The sequence below is a fragment of the Calliopsis andreniformis genome, chromosome 12, assembly GCF_051401765.1.
Source record: "Calliopsis andreniformis isolate RMS-2024a chromosome 12, iyCalAndr_principal, whole genome shotgun sequence".
Classification (NCBI taxonomy): domain Eukaryota; kingdom Metazoa; phylum Arthropoda; class Insecta; order Hymenoptera; family Andrenidae; genus Calliopsis; species Calliopsis andreniformis.
This window is the reverse complement of record NC_135073.1, coordinates 16,928,915-16,948,701: the sequence shown is the minus strand read 5'-3', so window position 1 is coordinate 16,948,701 and position 19,787 is coordinate 16,928,915. Positions and strand designations below refer to the sequence as shown.

The 19,787-nt window shown below is 37.3% G+C and overlaps 3 protein-coding genes and 1 long non-coding RNA gene across 5 annotated transcripts; 2 read left to right on the top strand and 2 right to left on the bottom strand.

The window, feature by feature from the left end:
- The first annotated feature begins 431 nt into the window (after positions 1 to 431).
- Positions 432 to 4,141, top strand: Casp (Fas associated factor casp). Of its 2 annotated transcripts, none has more exons than XM_076388990.1 (12): positions 432 to 655; positions 1,075 to 1,140; positions 1,222 to 1,513; positions 1,584 to 1,755; positions 1,825 to 2,101; positions 2,162 to 2,297; positions 2,385 to 2,530; positions 2,602 to 2,756; positions 2,826 to 3,021; positions 3,107 to 3,210; positions 3,300 to 3,612; positions 3,788 to 4,141. In XM_076388990.1, the coding sequence occupies exons 1-12, from the start codon at positions 617 to 619 to the stop codon at positions 3,866 to 3,868; spliced, it is 1,977 nt and encodes a 658-aa protein (XP_076245105.1). In that variant the 5' UTR covers positions 432 to 616; the 3' UTR covers positions 3,869 to 4,141. The 2 variants fall into 2 exon arrangements, with proteins under 2 accessions (XP_076245105.1, XP_076245106.1); XM_076388991.1 differs by having other exon boundaries at positions 3,300 to 3,625.
- A 120-nt stretch (positions 4,142 to 4,261) lies between these two features.
- Positions 4,262 to 8,024, bottom strand: Mtr4 (exosome RNA helicase Mtr4). The gene is made up of 10 exons (XM_076388989.1): positions 7,896 to 8,024; positions 7,706 to 7,804; positions 7,387 to 7,629; positions 7,113 to 7,320; positions 6,772 to 7,038; positions 5,873 to 6,701; positions 5,626 to 5,798; positions 5,132 to 5,563; positions 4,523 to 5,060; positions 4,262 to 4,445 (listed from the first exon to the last, which is right to left on the bottom strand). The coding sequence occupies exons 1-10, from the start codon at positions 8,006 to 8,008 to the stop codon at positions 4,288 to 4,290; spliced, it is 3,060 nt and encodes a 1,019-aa protein (XP_076245104.1). The 5' UTR covers positions 8,009 to 8,024; the 3' UTR covers positions 4,262 to 4,287.
- A 561-nt stretch (positions 8,025 to 8,585) lies between these two features.
- Positions 8,586 to 18,865, bottom strand: LOC143185640 (uncharacterized). Its single transcript, XR_013002941.1, has 3 exons — positions 18,483 to 18,865; positions 18,331 to 18,378; positions 8,586 to 8,705 (listed from the first exon to the last, which is right to left on the bottom strand). It is a non-coding gene; the product is annotated as an uncharacterized LOC143185640 (long non-coding RNA).
- Positions 15,183 to 18,870, top strand: LOC143185639 (uncharacterized). Its single transcript, XM_076388809.1, has 4 exons — positions 15,183 to 16,668; positions 16,948 to 17,288; positions 17,401 to 18,125; positions 18,525 to 18,870. Exons 1-4 carry the CDS (start codon positions 16,481 to 16,483, stop codon positions 18,804 to 18,806), a joined length of 1,536 nt encoding a protein of 511 aa, XP_076244924.1. The 5' UTR covers positions 15,183 to 16,480; the 3' UTR covers positions 18,807 to 18,870.
- Positions 18,871 to 19,787: the final 917 nt, after the last annotated feature.

The window sequence follows — 19,787 nt, the reverse complement described above, 5'->3', positions numbered from 1 at the left end:
GAAATATGTTATAATTTATGAAAATCAGCCGTTACTGTCATGAATTTATATATATATAAAGTCTTACATAAAAGTGTTACAAGCAGATTTCTCGGAAAATTTTCATGAATCGTAATTCCTTTCTAAAAAAAAGTTGATTATTTAATATAGTATCAGGTCTATAGAATAATTTTATAAATTAAAAAGAAAATTGTAGAATATATTGTAATGTATAATAATATTCTAAAATGAAGAGATTTTAATTTTCGTTATCATAAAGTTATGAATAAGAGTTGTTTCACGTATTTTCTGTCGTTTAATTGTGATTGGAGGACGCTTATAATGATTTAAGATTCCACCAATCGTAATTTTTTGCATCGTATTGAAGAGCTTTGGTCGAAACGTGAGAATATCTCCCATTGATATCGGCCAATATACGAACAATTGTTTGATGTCGCAAAGGGAAATATATAAACAGTATAGATGGTTCAATGTTCGTTTCAAATCAGCGTGAGGTTTAAAGCATTGGTGGGCTGCATTCATCGTACGTGTTGTGCTTGGAACGATTAGGTTGTAGGAAAATAAGCATTCGTGGCTCGCGTATTTGGCTCGCGTTTGACAGTGAAGCGGTGGCACGATGCCTGGAACACAGGAAGAGATTTTGGCCGACTTTATGGTAACCCATTGAAACTTTGCTTACTCATTAATCGCAAACAAACATGAAATTTTAGGTTATGATATATGCGATAATGACATTGACAATAGTTGAAATCCATGAACATAATGAAGCAATTCCCGATTTGTTTTGCCTTGAATCTGTCAATGCGTCCAATGGTATTCAAAAGCGTATAAAACGTATAATCGAGTTCACGATATTTGATATTATATATTTTTAATCGTGCTTTTGCATATATACGTTACTTTCTTTGTCCCTATTCGCTCGCATTCGTGAGTCATGAAATTTTTGATGGACGTAAACAAATTTGAAACAGTTCTACTAGGCATACATAATTTAAAATTATATTTAAGCATTAGTTTTATTTTTTATAAGAGCTACATAGATTTAGTGGAAATAAACATGTTATATTGCTTTAGGCATGCACTGGAATGGATGTTGAGAATGCCATTAAATACTTAGAAGATTCAGACTGGGATTTATTGGTAAATTTTGTTGATACTTATACATCTGTATTGTTTGTAAAGTTGAAAAGGAATTTAAATACCTTAATATACTGTTAACAGACAGCGGTAAATCTAGCTGTGCCTAAAGCTACACAACAATTACCTTCTGAAATGAGTCCAGATATAGAAATGATAGAAGAAATTAAGAGAACACCTCAATTATCTTCACCTTCATTTCATATTGCACAAGAGTCAAAAAGTACTTCAAAAATGGATGTGGTGGAAAATTCAATAGCAGGCTTACCAGGAACTAGTAAACCTAAGAACTGTGGGAAAGCAAGAATAATCACATTCCATGTTCACTACCTTAGTACAGTTCATGAAATAAAATTACCAGAATATTCATCTTTAAGTAAGTGATCAGTATGATGTTTTTATAACTGTTAAATAACAATGATGTTATTTCTGAAATTTGTTTTCAGGAGATCTAAAGTGTCTTATATGTGAAAAGACAAATGTTCCACCTTGCCAACAGAATCTTCATGGATGGAAAAAATCACCAGAATCACTTAATGCAACATTACAATCATTACCTAAAGAAAATACTTTATACTTGTCACCTGTATCAGAAGATGTTGATTTAACAACCGATGTGTAAGTAAACTTATGAAAATGTGTATTAATATTTTGTTTACAATTGTAAAACATTTATTATTTTTTCAGACCAAGTTTGTCTCAACGTATGACTCACACATATACCTTAAATGTCAAAGATGAACTAAACAAAAGAACATATAAGCTTAACTTCCCTGGATCAAACACAATTTTGGATGTAAAGACCAATGTTTACTCAGTAATAAATGTTCCTGTACGAAATCAACAGTGGAAAGGGTGGCCAAGTTCAGTGAAAGATGATAATATCACACTAGCTCAAAGTGGAATTTCTTACCCAACACATGACCTTTCTGTCAGTGGACTTCCTATGAAAGAGGAAAAGAAGGTATTGTACGATAATATTTCAAATATAGATAAACGTTTAATAATATTTATTTAATTTTAGGACGTTATAGACCTAGCTGGAAGCGATAGTTCTGTAGATGAAGCAGAAGATGTAGAGGAATTTGATGCTCCTGAATCATTCACTGTGGAAGATGATATTTTCGTAGATTTCAAATCTACTAAAATTGTACCCCTCAGTAAATACTGTGATATTTAATAAGCCATTAGATTTAATACATTTATATATTACGCAAACTAATTTATTTCTATGTACATATTTGTAGTACCAGACAATGTATCAGATGAAACGACGGGTACGTTACGTTTTGCGGAAGTATTTGAGAGGCGATATGGGCCAGCTCATCCAGAATTCTTAACTGGCCAATTTAAAGAAGCTATTAAAGAAACGTGTTTAAAACCAGCAAAAGAGGTTTGAAACTAATTCAATTAAAAATAAGACAAGTACTTTGCATGAAACTATATAAATTTTCACTATTACAGAGAAAACTGTTGGCTGTATATTTACATCACGATAATAGTGTGTTATCAAATATATTTTGTACGAATTTATTAGGATGTGAAACAGTACTCCAAGTTCTGTCTGAAAATTTTATTGTATGGGGTTGGGATATTACATTTGAATCTAATAAGCAGATGTATGTACCAGTATAAAATAATTTTATTTAATAGCATGATACTTTTACTAAGCCATCCTTGATTTACAGGTTTCTATTATCTGTAAAACAAACATTAGGATCGGTTGCAGCATTAGCTATGAACAATATAGATGTCGATACTTTACCCGTTCTTGTAATTATAATGAGAACCAGATCTAATACAGAAATATTTACAACAATTCATGGCAATGTCGAAGTAAATGAACTATTCACCAATTTGATTCAAGCTGTCGATGTATTCCAGGTAAAACAAGATTAAAATAATCATATTATGATATTTATATATTCTTTCATTTCGTATTTTATTGGTTTTTATCCTTTTTTAATAGGAGCAAAGACAAGCCGATATTGAAGTCGAAGAAGAAAGACAAGCCAGAGAAAGAGTGAAACAAGAACAAGACAGAGCATATCAAGAAAGCTTAGCTGCTGACAGGTAAACTGAAAATGAAATTTACTTATTGCTTTGTTAAAATTATAATTGCACAGTATTTTATTCATAAAAAATACGTGATTTGACTATAGAGCAAAAGAAGAAGCAAAGCAGATGCAAGAAGAGTTAGAAAAGAAAAGGAAAGAACAGGCAGAAAATGAAAGGCTGGCTGAGAAAGCGAGAAAAGAAGCTCATAGGCAAGCTGTAGAATCGAGTTTACCTCCTGAACCACAACAAGGAGCTGGTGATGGTGTGTTGAAAGTAAGAGTACGGCTTCCAGTTGGGAAAATTTTAGAGCGCAGATTTCAATCCGATGCGCCGCTGCAAACACTTCTCAACTTCCTCATCGCAGAAGGTTATCCTACAGAAGAATACAAGGTCCTATGTAGTTGGCCTCGAAGGGATGTAAGTAGATGATGTAAGCATTTAAATTCTCATTACATAGATATCTCCTTTATATCATTCACTTCGTCTAATTAAGTAGAAGCTTTATATCTTCACTGTCAGTTTGCAAAAATAAAAATCAAAGTTTTAATTAAGGCTGGTATCGATTCAATGAAGTTTTTGATATGTATTTCAGTTAACGTCCATGGATGCGAAACTTACTCTTACAGACCTGAAGTTCTCTTCTCAAGAGACAGTGATTCTAGAAGAACGATAAGTAATTTGTTGTAATTAATTTAAAAATGTAGAAATTAAGCATCACAATATTCTGAAAGTGTTATTTATTTAACAAGTTTCAAATAGTTGTCGGTTAAATATGAGTTCTGTTTATTATTATGCAACTAAATTTTTATGCTGTATTTTTTCGTACTATTAATTCGTACGACAAATGTAGTTTTATATTATAAAGTGAAAAGTCCTTTCCATGCATGTGCATTGTGTATTTTAAATTTTTAAGAATAAATTACACTCTGAGAAGTCTCAAACAAAAGTTACCTCTCGTTTATTATTGCTGCGATTGAAATAAGTATAAAAAGTAGATTTAAAAAGACCTAATTTGTTAATATACATAAATAGAACTCGTAACGAAAAATATACATGTTCTAAAATAATGGGAAATTTTTCTAAGAACTTTTATTATAAATATAAAGATGCAGCAAATACAATATCGCGTTTTATCAGTTTAATTGCTTCGCTGAATTTATTTTCTAAATCTGTATTTCCAATATTCTTTGCCGCTTGACATAATTGTCTAAGCACTTCCTCTAAACGTCGCATACATCGTATAATTGAACCTAGAAGGCATAACAAACTAAATGTAAAGGCATAATCAGTTATTTCATAAGTAAAATTAAAATTTTTTATAACATACCCTCGAAAATGTCTGTCATTTTACAAATTTGTAAAAATGTCGCTCCTTTACACCAAGCATACACCACATCCATTAAATACGGTTTAAACGTATCCACGTACGCGTCTTCGTCTAATTCTAAATTAGCTTCTGTTGATACCTTCGCTATCCTTCGGGCTAAATCTTGCATCTGCCTCAATGGACCACTTAATTCTTTTGTCGTCTTAGGCATTTCACTTGATTTGTCATCGCAAACAAAACAACTAATTAACGCCACTACTTGAGGTACGCTTAATGTATTAAATAATCCATTGAAAATCATTTCTGTCATTAACAACTCATCAGCTCCGTTAAGTTCACAGGCCACACGGCCTTTTAATTCTATAACATCTGACGCCGTACAATAAGCCATCCGTCGTAATACTCGTTTTCTACATTTTAATTCGTCCATTTGAAGTATCGATTTAGCTTGCTTCAATTCAAGTTTTGCTTGTTTTAATTGGTTGGCCAGTTCTTCTTTATGTAGAAATTGTTCGTATAGTGTATTTACATTGGGATCCTATATTTAATTGAAATAAAATGTCTTTTATTATTGTAATAAATAAGTATACAGTAACAATTTCTTTTTACCTTATGCAAAGGATGAGCATACAGTCTTTCTTCCAATACTTTAATCTTTTTAACTATGTCTTTAAATGCTTCGTCTTCTATTCGCATATCTGTTTCTGGATTTAACAATGGTGGTCCATCGGGAAATCTTTTTTTAACCTCTTGTATCGTTTTCAGTACACTTTTCCTGTTATCAGACGGCCTTAGATCCTTTGGGTAGTACAATCTAAGTGAACTGATCTGAGAAATTAATGTGTGTAAAACCGGAACAACTTCCACTTCACCCTCCTCTCCTTCGTGACAAGGTACTGGGCATCCTTCACTCGAATCTTTAGAAATATGCAGCAAGATATCAATAATAATAACGGTGTTATCTTTCATGGGATTTTTAGGGTTCTTCTTTTTAAAGTTTACAATAATACCCCAATCAAATGTTTCATTTTCATTTTTCACCTAGAATTATCGCGATTAGAAAATTTCATATTTTTAACTTACAAGTAATAGTACATACATACCTTCACTAGCCTTCCAGGTTGAAGGAATGGAAGTAAGTATTCTGGTTTTGTCAAGAATGATCTGAATTCAGTACTAAGACGTTCGAGTTGTTCGCGTATGTCGTGGTAAGATGATATCTGATTAGACTTATCAATAGTCACTGCATTATATGCCGTTTGCAATTCTTGCACCTCTGTAATAATTGGTAAAAAGTATCATTTTATGTAAGTCTGTAACACACAATTGCAAAATAAGTGATTTACGTACTATTATATAGGTCAGGAATAGAAGCTTGATTTTGGAACTGATAAAAACTTCGTTCAAGCATATATTCTGGATTAATTTCCTCGACTCTTAAAAGATTCAAGACCATGTTGTAAGTTAAATGAAACGCGGAATTAATTGGATCTGGTTTTCCTTGTACGATTGCTTTGCCAATAACTGGACTAACTTGTTCGTCTATCATTAATATTACTATTCCTTTTTCGTCCAAGCCTCGTCTGCCTGCTCGACCAGACATTTGTATGTACTCTCCTGAAGTAATCCAACGGAAGTCTTTGCCGTCGAATTTTCGAGATGCCGTGAATAAAACTGTTCGCGCTGGCATGTTCAGGCCCATAGCAAAAGTCTCTGTCGCGAAGAGTGCTTTTATCAATCCTTCACCGAATAATATTTCCACAGTTTCTTTCAGAATAGGGAGCAGACCGCCGTGATGGATCCCTATTCCACGTCTTAAAAGGGGCAATACATTTTCAACTTGTGGCAATTTCCTGTCTTCTTCGCTAAGGACATCCATAGCATTATTAAAAACTTCATCTACTAGTTTCTTTTCCTCTATAGTATTCAAATCTAATTTAGCCAATTGCATCGCGTAAACCTCGCAATCTTTTTTGGAAAAACTGAATATAATTACAGGTGCAAAATTTCTTTCCATAATCATTTTCACCATCTTAAAAATATTGGTTTGCCCGGCGTTTGATGGACGAATACCGCCTTTACGACCTTTTGTATCTCCTTTAGCTGCATCGCCATTTTGTAGACAAGCCATTGCTCTGTTAAAGTTTTCTTCTTTAAATTGTCCCGTTTCGTCTACAACCTGAATATAAAGAAGTAAGTATAACTTTCTAAATTGAACTAAATGAATTTTTTTATTGTGTCATACGAACCAAGTGGATTCCATCTCCGCCGACAGGGAATATGTAGTGTTGTAAAGGTGTTGGTCTATAATCTGTGTAGACAACATGACACGGTTGTTTATGTAAATGTGCTACCCATTCAACAAACTGTCGTGCATTGGGTATAGTAGCAGAAAGAAATACATAGTGTACATTGTCTGGTAATAATATTAATGTCTCTTCCCATACAACACCTCTTTCTTTATGACGCATATAGTGAATTTCGTCGAAAATTACCCAACCAACTTCGCGCATTACCTAACCAAAATACAGTTTTTATTAATATGGTAATAATTAATTAATGATAAAAAAATCTAACAAAAAAATCAAACCTCTGATCCTCTATAAAGCATGTTCCTTAAAATCTCAGTGGTCATAATAAGAACACTAGCTGTTGGGTTAATAGTAACGTCACCAGTTACTAAACCAACATCTTTGAATTCTTCAAAGAACTCCCTATATTTCTGATTACTCAATGCCTTTATAGGAGTTGTGTAAATTACTCGTTGCTTGTCTCTTAATGAACATGCTATAGCATATCTGGAAAATTTATAATTAATGACCGGTATATATAAATATTTATTACTAGTTCATGTTGACACATACTCTGCAACAACAGTTTTACCAGCTGATGTATGTGCAGAAACTAAAACAGACTGATTATTTTCAATGCATAGTATTGCTTCCTTTTGGAAAGGATCTAGAACAAATTTGTATTCTTTGGCTGGTTTGCTTTGTTTGCTCTCCAATGGTATATAGTCATAATCTGGTGGAACTGCAACTTCGTGTGTACATGATTCAATTGTATCTATAGTATGTATTTTGATACGTGGGGCCAATTCTTCAATACTGTAGGAAAGACAAACATACTTGAATTAAATACCATCAAACTAGCTTTCAGGGAAAATATGTAAGGTTGATTTACTTTATGTCTTCTAAGACAGGATCTGATCTTAATTTTTTCGAAGTCACATCTTCATCGTTTTCAAACTGTCGCTTCGTTCCGCTCTCCGCATTAATTTTCCTACACAATCATATTTTCGTTTATAATTAATATACGGGTTTACTCTTTGAATCAAGTCATACACAGGTTATAGAGGTTAGCTCATTCTTACGTTTCGTTCACTGACGAGCTTATATCTTTTTGTTTCACTGAACTGGGAATTACTTCAATTACATCTTCCGTTTCTTCAAAAACATCGAACAAGTCTTCACTAAAATTGGCCATTATTAACGAAAATTCTATTTACAATTAATTACAATTTCCACCAGTTTCCGCACATTAAGGTTACTGCGGTTACTGTTTACGCCTTTGCATCTGTATCGACTGTCGATATCGAAGAATATATCGAACATATCGCAGCGACTATCGAATAGCATTCAATTTTGAATTTCGATACTTCGAAATTCGAAATTAGTTCAGTTAAATGTGTCGATTTGTTCCTAAACCGAAACTCAACTTGCTTCTGAGTAATATAACTTATTTTTTCACTTGTGAACCTTTGCGAACGTTGTGAATCGTGCAAACTATGTAGCAATTCAGTGGTTATGTTAAGAACAGATATGAATAAAGGTAATGGTATTTCCAGGTGTCGTATGACAATGCTTCGGTTTCAGTTTATTCATTATGCTTCCCAGAGACAACAGCTTACTAACATCTGCTTGACATTTGTATATACATCGCATACTAGAATATACCTGCATAAGAATCGACAATCTACAAGAGTTGACTAAAAAATAATATCTCCAACTTTATAACCTCTACAACATTCAAGGTATTTTGATGAACGAAACACAAAAGTAATGCTTCTAATTTTTTATTTCATTTATCATATTTGGCTACTTTCTCCAGACCTTCCCAAGGCTGCTTGTTATTGTTGAACGTGGTTATACATTTCCAGAATTCCGACCCGAGACTCAGGTACCTGAAACACAATTAACATCGTTTTACATATATTCGTAAATTGTACAATCGTTTCGATTCAGCGAAATCGAACTGGAGCGTTCTTGTTAAAACGTCAATTTTAACAAGAACCATAAAAGGCATGAAAGGCATGAGAAAACAAGTTTTGCAATCTTAGTAAATAAATTACTAAATATCGGTCACGCGAATGTACCCTAATTAATTTGGATAACCTGAAGTTCAGGCACAGGTAGAGGTGCGAAGTTTACGTGCATGGTCGGTCCAGGTAATATGATGCGTGAAAGAGAGACAGGAGACAAAGGACAGGCTTTGAGGTTGAGGTTTACAGTACGACGAAACGGGACTTTCAGTTTCTTTTGGGCGTCCGCGGGTGCAACATCGTGAGTGTAACGGTCGCGCTGGCACGCACGTGAAAGTTTTAGTCTTCCGAGCACCCAGCCTCCGTGCACGAAGTCAATCAAGATAACAAGAGCGACAGAGGTAAAGCACAGGTATTTCAGCACGCGCAGAGCCTACTGAAACTAAAGATTTGAATTTTTTTTTCGTTTATAAATCAATTCGATTGCCATCGCTTGAAGTATTCTAACTCTCTTGCTCCTCCCTCTTCTTTTACAGACAGCAATTAACGTTCGGCTTTAGACACTTCTATCATTACGAAATAATATGTATAGTAATCAAGAGCATAGGGTTCATTTTTAAATACTTCATTCAGGGGATACTTGACTATTTGAGAGAATTGAATATTTTATTAAAATGAAAGGAAATAGGTTTTTTTTTAGTATAGTAATACTATTTCTTTTAAGTAATTGAAGTCATTGTACGTGTAGGTGAATCAACTAATTAGATTGCAGCCATATGATTAAGACATACATGGTGTTGCGTTTCGATCGTAAATCATATTCGTCTCGCCGCGACAGCACCTGCATTACTCCACTGGCGATGACGCGAAGCCATCAACATGTGTATTTATTCTTCTGACTACCCTCTCAGGTGCGCTGCACCTGACCCATAATTTCGAGAACTTAATTCTCTTATTTCTCATCTCTATCTTATTTAAGAGTTAATTCATTTCGTAATGTCCTTAGTCTTACTTCCAACCACTTAAGATGAAAAAACCTTCCTTCGGAGTTAAATTATCATAGACTACTTTTACAAGTGAAACTTATAACGCATAAAAATTAGATTCAATCCATTTTATTCTCTTGAATCAAATTTAGTCCCACTTGAATCTATGAATTGAGAGCTAATTTCAATATTTGTTTCTCTTATTAAACAGGCACAGAGAATATTGTTTAAATCGAAAGAAGGGCGAGGGCGAAATCGTTCATAAAAAAGTGAAAAGAAGATGTATGTTTTTAAATACCGAGCTGCGAGTACGTTGCGCGACCCTCCGTGGTGACAAGGGTTGCGAAACGAAGTGAGTCTCGACAGGATGGCCATATGTTAGAGTCGAAGGACGAGGATATAAGAACACGAGACGATCAATGGTCCACGAGTCATCGTGCCGCGGGTCGAAAAGTCAGGGTCTGTCCATAGTCGATCTTTCTCAACCGCGGAGCTCGTCCTCCGTAGGAATTGTGGTCGTTCACTTTCATGACCCGGTTGATCCTCATTCTTTTCGTTGCTTAAATCGATCGTTTGGTCTCGCTGCAACCGATATCTATCGCAATATCCAATTTAGTTCGCTATAAACGCGTTTTAAATTATAGACACCCTTATTTAGGGTTTAAAATTTCTTGATATACATATATATTTTTGGAAAGTCAAGTTTAAGCTTCGATTGAGCTATTTTCATTATGAATTTTTTTTCCAAATTGATAATGAACTCGGATCTTTCGTAAAGTCACAGTTGTTTCGTATAAAAAAAGATGTACAAAATTTATGCGAGGGATTGCCCACGCAGGTGGCACGCGAATTACCATTCTGGTTGAGGATTTATAGCGGTTACGTGCGCTTATTAAAACAGGTAGTCGTTCAAGGTACACAGTGGAACATTCTGAATTTGGTAGGAGGTCGATAAAGGTAACTGGAGGCGCCGTATAATTTAGCTCTGCTTTGTTTATTATTGCTTTGGATAACGGTCACCATTGGTCGTGTTACGGCTCATTGTTTTGGTCAAGCACCAACAATTGTACCTATAGGTACCTCCTATATCTGTATAGTCACCCCTTTTCTTCGTAAACGTTGCATTACCATTTGAATAGTAGAAGAAGATGGAGATGAGTGATTTTATTGATATCTAATAGTCTAATTATTACTCAGCATCCTCTTATCAACATTTCCAAGATTCTTCTATGGATCTTTTTATTCCTCTGCAGTACTTTTTAAGTAAGAGATGATAGGTGATTCAGTCAATATTTAGACTTCAATACTTTTTAATTTTTCATTTACAATAACTTTTCTCCATTCAACAGGACCTTATTCTGCCTTTAAATTGAAAGAACGAAAGAATTAACAACTTTCTACGAGGAATAGTCATATACTAAAGAATTTACTGAGTGTAACGAGTGATTAGTCTCTCAAAGGAAGTTAAATCATTGCTATCTCTCTGGACAAATGACCGTCGAAGCACGTACAACGCTCAAACCAGCCTACTGACGCAATACCATCGATGAACACATTGACACAGGTACAGGGGCTTATTGCCACGAAGCAATTGTTATTTTTGTACTTTCTCCGACGAAATGAAAAGCCTATATTTGCCCCTTGGACACATTCTGATCGCTCATGTAGTTTATATACTCGTTCGACCGTATACGAAACACGAATCTGCGGTGTATGAAAGTTGCGCGCCTCGCCTCCGGCTATTTTGTCTTTCTTGTACCTCCAAAAGAAAATTCTCTCCGCTGGCATCATGTAGGAATCTCTGCCCTACATATCGGTGACCTCAAACTTGATTTTACGCTCTAAACAATTGAAAAAATGCAAAAGCTGTATATTGTGAGAATTGATATTGAAATTAGGATTTAGATTAATTAGCAGTAGGAATGATTATTAATGCGAGTATTAGAATTTATTGACATAGATTATGACTTTTACAAGCAGTAGAAGATATTCTAATTTCTATATGAGGATTCGAGTTGGTTCATTTAGCTACTCAGCAATTGTACTGATGAATTTTTATTTAACGAGCGGATGTTAAGGTTCAGATATTTTTCTATTACCATTATTTATCATCTATTTTAAGTTTACAGTCGTTTCAAATATACTAGATACATCTATGTTAGAGTTTCATTACAATATTCGAAATTTCGGTGAAGACCAACAGAGAGATTCGCCTCGTACCTTAACATTTCTCTTACGATGGAAACCCTCTGTTAATTAAACGAACGAATGAATGAAAAGTTATTAAAGAAGCTTGACCGCCGTTCAAAACCGACGAAGGTGGGTCCGATCGATTAGAAATCACACATGTCCACTTTCGATATCGAGAAAGCGGTCGTGTGAATCTTTTAGGGGGCTAGTCCTTTCAGACTTGGCGACAAGTTCGTTTCTTTCGAAGTGTCGTACCGCGTAGGGGCGGAGCGACTGGGCTCTGGCCATGTTATTTTCGTGCCACGGGCCCGAGTACGTTTTCACGGGACGGCCCTGAATGAGTGCGAGTGAAAGTTCGCGAGTCAAATATTTTTCGCGGCTCCGTTTCGTGGACCGCTCCGTGCGTGCACCGATCTTCCTATGAGATAAGTCCTTTACGACGTTCTGCCACCTTTTTCGTTCGCTTTCCTACGTTCCAGAACGGATGACGCGACTTTCGATTATGGTCTTCGTTTATTCTCTTCCTTGAACGAAGGCGAAGAAAGGGGCAACAATTATTGCAATTTCCTGAGTTTTTCTCACGCGATTACGAACTTCTTGCTTGCTTTCCTCGTTAATCAAATTAGTTTCACTAGTTTCTAAGAGCTCATTAAGAATTCCGAGATCGAATAATGTACTGGTAGTCCATCCTCGGTACACCAAGGTTTTTGCACCTTGAAATCTTAAATCTAAATTTGATTTTAGGAGGCAGTGTACTGTAACCATTGTCTACTTGCGCTTATCCGATATACTCAGCGGCTAATTAAGCCATGCGATCGTCAATTATATACCGATCTCTCCGAAAATGACTAAGAAACGTCTTTTAGAAAGAATCGAAAGTACCAAAAAGGAAAAAAACTGAGAAAAAGGGGTCGAAGGCATAAATTACAGAGAAAGCGAAGAGAGGCTGTCTCAATCGTCTGAGCAAAGCTATGACACAAAAGCGTAGAAATAATTGTGAGGCAACTATAAATAAGATTCTTACAGCCCGAATACTCGCTTCGCCTAATGTCCCTCGTTTCTCTCATAAGCGATTACAGAAAATTGTAGACCATTTCTTTTCCTCTCTTGCTAATTAACAAGCTACTATATTGGTCAAATCATTTTCTATCGGCTCGCTGAGCAAAATCGGCGATTACATAATATCGTTTCTATGTGAACTACATATGTATCTATAGGGTGTCGCAGAGCTGATGGTATAAGCAGAAATACTGTAATTCTAAATGAAAAAGGAAGACAATATAGGATTAAATTTATTGATATCCTTTTTCATTCATAGGAAAAATGAAATTAAAATTGTGACTAGTAACCAGAGTCCAGTTTCAGATACTTGAAAATTGTGGAAAGATACAAGGGGACCTCTCTTCTCCCTGTCTGACCACAAATGTTCTCCTTACCCTCGTCTGTTTCTCAAGCGTCCATAATTGCACTCCACTGCAATCAAAATCCATACCCCATTCTGGGACACCCTGTATATTTATGTACCCCGCGTAATATCGAGCTTGTGGCTCTCGAAGTCGCATTCTTCTCCAAGCACAGGACTTTTGTAACGTCAATCGACATTCCAGGGTGCACCGTGTGTAATACGTGAACATCGAGAGGAGCGAGCCGTAGCGACGTGAAAGTGGCCGGCTGGAAGTGGCGGAATGCGGAGTGTTGGGCGCTACGGCGTGCACGCTGATCCATGGTACTAGGTAATTGGAGTACCACTCTTACTGCGTAAGTTACGCGACGAGTAAACAGGGTACATTGCCGCAAAACATCCTGCTGTCCTACTCTATCGGTTCTCCTGGTAGACGTTCGATTTTGTCTCGTACTACTTACAATTTTTAGGGTACTCTTCCTATTACCATAATAATGTTTTCGTTGTAGGGACTCTATGTGAATTGCGTAGTCAGTACTCAATTAACTGATTTATGATTTTATACCTGGCCTCAATTAGGTATTAGAATACAGAGTCCACGTTAAAGTTGACTTCTTTTTACTGATGTAACTATAATGGTGAAGAAACTTGATCTCTACAATGGCAATAATTTACGAAAAAATCTCTCTGATGCGTCGAAATGTATTATTAAAATTAACTTTACTTTCGCGATGAAAGTGCCAAACTTTCTTCTCCCCCGAGTGTTTCTGTATTAAAAGGTGTTACGATTAATTTTCAGACCACCGACGAGATAACAGTAATGGCTATTTTAGCGGGCGTTATTACAGACATATGACATTACCCTACATTCTTGTCGGTCTGCGAAGAATGTCCCGGATAACGTAATACCCGTTTCACGTTGTTCAATTTCTTATGTGAACATGACGAATGTGAAAGCGACCTTGAAACGTGGATCATCCACCGTGTCAATACTAAATGGCTCCTCTGACGGTTTAATACCTTCTCGAGAAACCATTTCTCAGACCACTAATAAATCGAACGATCCCATCGTGTCGGAGGAATCACAATTTCAGAAATAGAATCTCGATGTTCTATCGACGTCAAATTAGAATTACAAATGCTCGGATGTGCTGTGAACCGTCAGTGAGAACGAGAAGATACACCGGAGGTAGGGTGACGAAACGGCTGCTTATGAATTCTTGCGAAATTCTAAACCGACAATAATGAGTCCATCTCTTACCACTTAGGAGAGTACAGTGCTCTGATAATTAGAGATATACAAGATGTATAGAAGGAAGTTACAGAATTCTGATGATTCATAGCGCTTCAAAAAACATCTTCGTGGAAATTCAACTTAGAGATGTGAAAGTAAAGGATTCGCTCTATACAATGACTCCAGGAAGATTAGTGTATGACTTCTTTTCACGAAGTTACAGTAATCTTTGGCCTAGTGTTGAAACTCTTTCGTGAGCTACCCTGTCGATTATGAGAACAAGGATCTTCTCGTTCAATGGCGCCACGATTCCCCTCGTTAATTTCTATGCGAGACGATTCTCGGAGGATCGAAGGCGCCTCTCTCGAGTCCCGATTACGCCACTTCGTAAGTTAGGCCACTGAACATCGGAGGTAGGGACAGGCGACAAGGCGAGAATACAATAATCTGGCTCGATTACCCCGCGATATTGGGTGTACTGCGGACGTTCACGATTACGACACCTATAGGTTCTTGTAGAAAGACAAAGGTGGTGGAAAACGTATGGAGGGGGGAGACAGGAGGACCGGTAAGAGGGTTTCAAGGAATCCAGGTTGATCGTCGATCAGAAATCTAAAAATACGCGCATGCAGATGACCAGTCGCGCTAATACGATTACGGGGCTACGAAAAAAAAATCTCAAAGGGATTGTATGCCTCTTAAAAAGTATTACAAAGGTCCCTTGATGTTTACCATTGCTTCAAAAACTTGTTTCCATTATACCAATAAGAGATCAAAAAGAATTTGGAATGAGAAAAGAAGCTCACAAGTTTATGGTACAAACTTTCCATAATTTTATGCTTATTTAATATTCATTCTTCAGACATGGCATACAATTACATAGCTTATGTTACGTGTATTGAAAAATATGTATTATAAACGTGTACAGTTTGTATCATCGATTTGACTCTAGTTGAGTTAGATCAATATTATCCTTTCTTGCTTTGGTTCTATTTATAGCGGCACAATTGTATCGAGAAGGCAAAGAGGGACGCTGGGATGTCGGTGGGAAACAGGGGACTCGAAAATGAAAGCGTGCGGCATTTAGTCCGCGGCCGATCGTTTTAAAGGAGCATGCAGCGGTGGTTACTGGCCCTGGACGAACCTGCGTCTAACCCATGCGGTAGCGCCGTCATCAACCACGAACCATCGGGGTACGAGTGTCATTCACTGATCCTATCTATTCAATTGATGCACACGATATTCCTCAATCACCAACTTGAGTTGGTACATTGAGTATATCCCTAAATAAACCATACAGAATATTAATAAATTACAGGCAAACATTTTAGAGATTTCTAAAAGTAACTGGAAGAAAAAGATCTTGATGGATATTAGTAATGTCACATTATATACCATTCTGAAGAATTTTTTAATGATTTAACTCTACTCACGTTTATTAAGATCTCTTGGTTTCTCCGATGAACTCAGCACCACGAATCCCTAAACTCTATGCCTATAATTTATCAATTACTCAACGAAGCAAGTGATGACTGCCTCAACGCAAACCTCATATTTCACTGTATCGAACAATCTTGATAATCGAAAGTCCGAAGACCTGCGGTCGTAAAAGGCGCTAGAGATTCTGCCGTTAAACGTTCCAAGGTGACTCGCTAATCGTCAGGCTGTTTCACCTGACATATTGCCACATCGGCTCTCGACAACGTATCGAGAAGAGCAATGCTCTTACACTCTACGTAACGACTCGAGTAATTGTCTGTTTTCTCAGAAACAGCTATTACTCGAGTCACTCTCTTTAAAAACATTTTACGATTAGTGTAAGTATCTTAAGATTCCAATATCTTGTTACTTTGTTGTAGGTGATACCGTTGGACCGTATCAGGGGATGCTGGAACGCGGGAAATTCTGTTCCAGCGCCGCGATCGCAACGGCCTTGACAGTTTCAGCCGGGAACCAGAACACCCCCGACGGTGACGGTGTAAAGCTGGCCTTGTATCTACCGAACGAGCGATATGCTTGCAATCCTGATAGTCTGTACGCTGTGCCTAGAACCGAGTTGCACGAGACGGAATGGTAAAGGGCCTGTTCCTCGTCAGTCGAGCGTAACATTCAAAGTGAACGCTAGTTGCGTAATTCCTACGTCCATACTATCACGAATTTTCGATATCAGCTTTTATGATAGTAGAAACATATATAATCTCAGCAATTTGCAGCTTTCTTCTAATCAAAAAATTGAATAAACTTGCATAATGACCAGTAGAACCACTCAGGTCACAATTCTTAGTTTTTATCTATTTTGAATAGCGTAAGATGTATTAGGCGTCACGATCTAACAAAATGCAAATTATACAGGATAGAGCCTGACTCGATAGACGCCGAGGTGTCGAGATTCGTAGCTGGTTCGACAACTACCACGACTACGCGGAACAATCCCAAAAGATGTTGCCGTACCTCGACCAGTTCTGGCTATTCCAGCTATTCTCCTCCACTATCTGCAGGTTCTTACTCTTGCTACGCGTCTGCAGCCCCTGGCCAGGGCTTTTTTCGTACTGTACCATTGACAATGAAAGACCAATTCGGTGGAGGGCTCGCTGTGATTCACGAGAGTGAGGCGATCCCGCGTCCGATCTGGCCGTCTGCGCTCCCTGGCCCTCGGGAACTTTGTCATGGCGATGAAAATCCTGAATATGATGGTGAGACATTATACGTTTTTTACTTCTCCAACTCTGCTGGTCTCTATTATCACCTGAATTTCCTGAATGACACTGTGAAACGACTATTCTAAATGATACAATTCATTGACAGCTTTGTACGCCTGTTGCGGCTGTGGCTGCGCGTACGCCTACTCGTACTGTGACCGGGATTGCGAAAAGCCTGGAGGCGCATCGGCTCGTGACGTCCTCCTCGAGTTATCTCGGACCCTGAATTCTGTGATAGAAGGCGAGACCGTCATGACACCGGAGGAGATACTGCACAATATCTCCCATAAAGTCGCCCAAGGGATCGGCGTAAAGGGAGGGATCTACGAATACGTTTACCACAACTCCTCCTTCTTGTCTAGCAAGAAATCCCTATTGGGCGACAGAAGTGGCACCAACAGAGCCTCCTCGAGGATGAATCCGGTAAACTCGAAACTCTACAGCAATATGCGGCACTTTTACGTGCACAATCCAGCATGGTACACTTCCCTATGCACCTGTGAACACGCTCACAGATACCTACCCACGTCGTCGTCGTCGTCGAAGGGTGACGACCAGCTGGTAAAAAAAGAAAGTCTTTCATCCCCGGTCGTCCTGGTGGACGACCACTGTCCAGAAACGACACCGGGACTAACGTCGCAGAACGACAAAACTGTTTCCGGGTTGAACGTTTGCAAATGCTCAAATCGGTTGGATTACCGTGTTCAAGGTGCGCAGTATGCGTATACGAACCGTTGTATTGGGATCGGTGCGAAAAAGACGATTGGTATGAATGGAGGGACCAAACAAAATCTGAATAAACTCGTTTCGAGCGAACCGGAATACGCGACGGTGAGTCTCGTTGAACCTGCTTCAGAATAGATTATTGCCCTCTGATCAACATTGGCTGGAGTTAATATTGCTGAAGTTGTATACACTATTCAACAGTTTTAGCAGTCTCAGTTAATTTCGAACTACAGCCTGTATCTATTTAATTCTTATACGTGTGCGTATGATCGATCTCAGGTTGGAGAAAGAATCGACTCAAGGTGATCACCTCTTGTTTTAATGGAAAAAGGTGATTGACCCCAGCTTTTAGTATTTCCTGAAAAAATAGTAAATGATTCCTATGTTAAATTAGTAAAGACTGGAGCGATTACAAGTCCATTCATTCTCTGACATATTTAGTGTATGAAGAATGGTATTCACAATGTCAATGTAACCAACGTATCAAGACCGATGTTTCAGCAGCTGGAGTGCAGCGACGGTGGTTCGTCCAGCGAAGGTATGGTCGTGGCATCGAGTAAAGATGATTGGGAGCATCGTATACGAGGATTTGCTACTGGGGATCTAGACTTCACGTTGGACGTTTCTCGTGCTGAACGGTTGGGCCGAGCGATTGCGCGGGCGAAGCGGAAACGACAATGGTGCAGAGCTCTGACCGCCTTCTTCGGTCTAGTCTTCTTCGTTTTAAGTGTCGTCGTTGTCTCACTATCCGTGACGAGAGGGCGTAAAATATTTGGAAGTATGTGAGACTGTTTGTTTATGAATCAAATAGTCGAATATATGGCTAATGGCTGTTAAAGCTGTGGGTAGAAGAATGACTGTACTCAGGACAGAGAAAATGTTGGTCGTTCAATATTAGATCTCCCACCACAATTATAGTTGATGGAGAACGCATGTCTGCGGACTCTGTCAACTATCGCTTGCGCGCTTCGCGCCTATAGAAAATAATATACAGGAAAAAAGTCAATAATTACTGACGGTATGATTAGAAATAATGTTGATATCCAGTCGATTAAGCTAATATTTTCTGTCCTGAATATAATCGAGTCATTCGATTAAAGCTCTCTCGTGACGGCTATTATTGTAAACCACTGACTGACATCCGCTTTATGTATTTCTCAGTACCTTATACAGTTAAGTTGAAATTAGCAGGATTCAGATCCTGTTAGCAATATGTGGCTGTGACCATGTTCTTATGTACGAATATTAATATACAATATATACCCTGATCAAATCATTTCAAGTAATAATTGCATGGAAGTCAGACGATCCAAAAATAAAAATACATAAAAGGAATGTGTAGGTAGATTTTCCCTTTTTGTGAAGACTATAGTGGTACTTATTTAATCTTGTTTTTATATTTTTTAATTTACGAAATATAAATTCAAACATTTTTTCACTTCGTGAATTTTATTTATGTTCTATTGGCTATTTCGCTAATAATAGTAATTGAAGGAAGTTTATTTTAATTAGGAAATATAGCTTGTAACGTCATCAGTGACGTACAGATGCTCGTTTAAACGTGACTGTGCAAGGAAGCTGGCGATAGCTGACGTGTAATAAACATTCTGAAATACGACGAAGAATAATAAACATATAGTTCAGATTTTCGTGACAGCAATATTGACTCGTTACTGTTTTTTCTTGTGGAAATTACAAAAACATTAATGTCAAATTTAGGGTTGAACTATACTGCTCGTTTCTTGATTCAACATTGAGGTTATATTT

Excerpts from the sequence above, each read along its gene's own strand:
- LOC143185639 (XM_076388809.1), top strand. The coding sequence starts at position 16,481 with ATGCTGGAACGCGGGAAATTCTGTTCCAGCGCCGCGATCGCAACGGCC. Across the intron at positions 17,289-17,400 it reads TGAAAATCCTGAATATGATG|CTTTGTACGCCTGTTGCGGC; the intron begins GTGAGACATTAT and ends ATTCATTGACAG. Across the intron at positions 18,126-18,524 it reads GCGAACCGGAATACGCGACG|CTGGAGTGCAGCGACGGTGG; the intron begins GTGAGTCTCGTT and ends ATGTTTCAGCAG.
- Mtr4 (XM_076388989.1), bottom strand. The coding sequence starts at position 8,008 with ATGGCCAATTTTAGTGAAGACTTGTTCGATGTTTTTGAAGAAACGGAA. Across the intron at positions 7,805-7,895 it reads AGCTCGTCAGTGAACGAAAC|GAAAATTAATGCGGAGAGCG; the intron begins GTAAGAATGAGC and ends ATGATTGTGTAG. Across the intron at positions 5,061-5,131 it reads ATGCTCATCCTTTGCATAAG|GATCCCAATGTAAATACACT; the intron begins GTAAAAAGAAAT and ends AATTAAATATAG.
- Casp (XM_076388990.1), top strand. The coding sequence starts at position 617 with ATGCCTGGAACACAGGAAGAGATTTTGGCCGACTTTATG. Across the intron at positions 1,514-1,583 it reads ACCAGAATATTCATCTTTAA|GAGATCTAAAGTGTCTTATA; the intron begins GTAAGTGATCAG and ends ATTTGTTTTCAG. Across the intron at positions 3,613-3,787 it reads GTAGTTGGCCTCGAAGGGAT|TTAACGTCCATGGATGCGAA; the intron begins GTAAGTAGATGA and ends TATGTATTTCAG.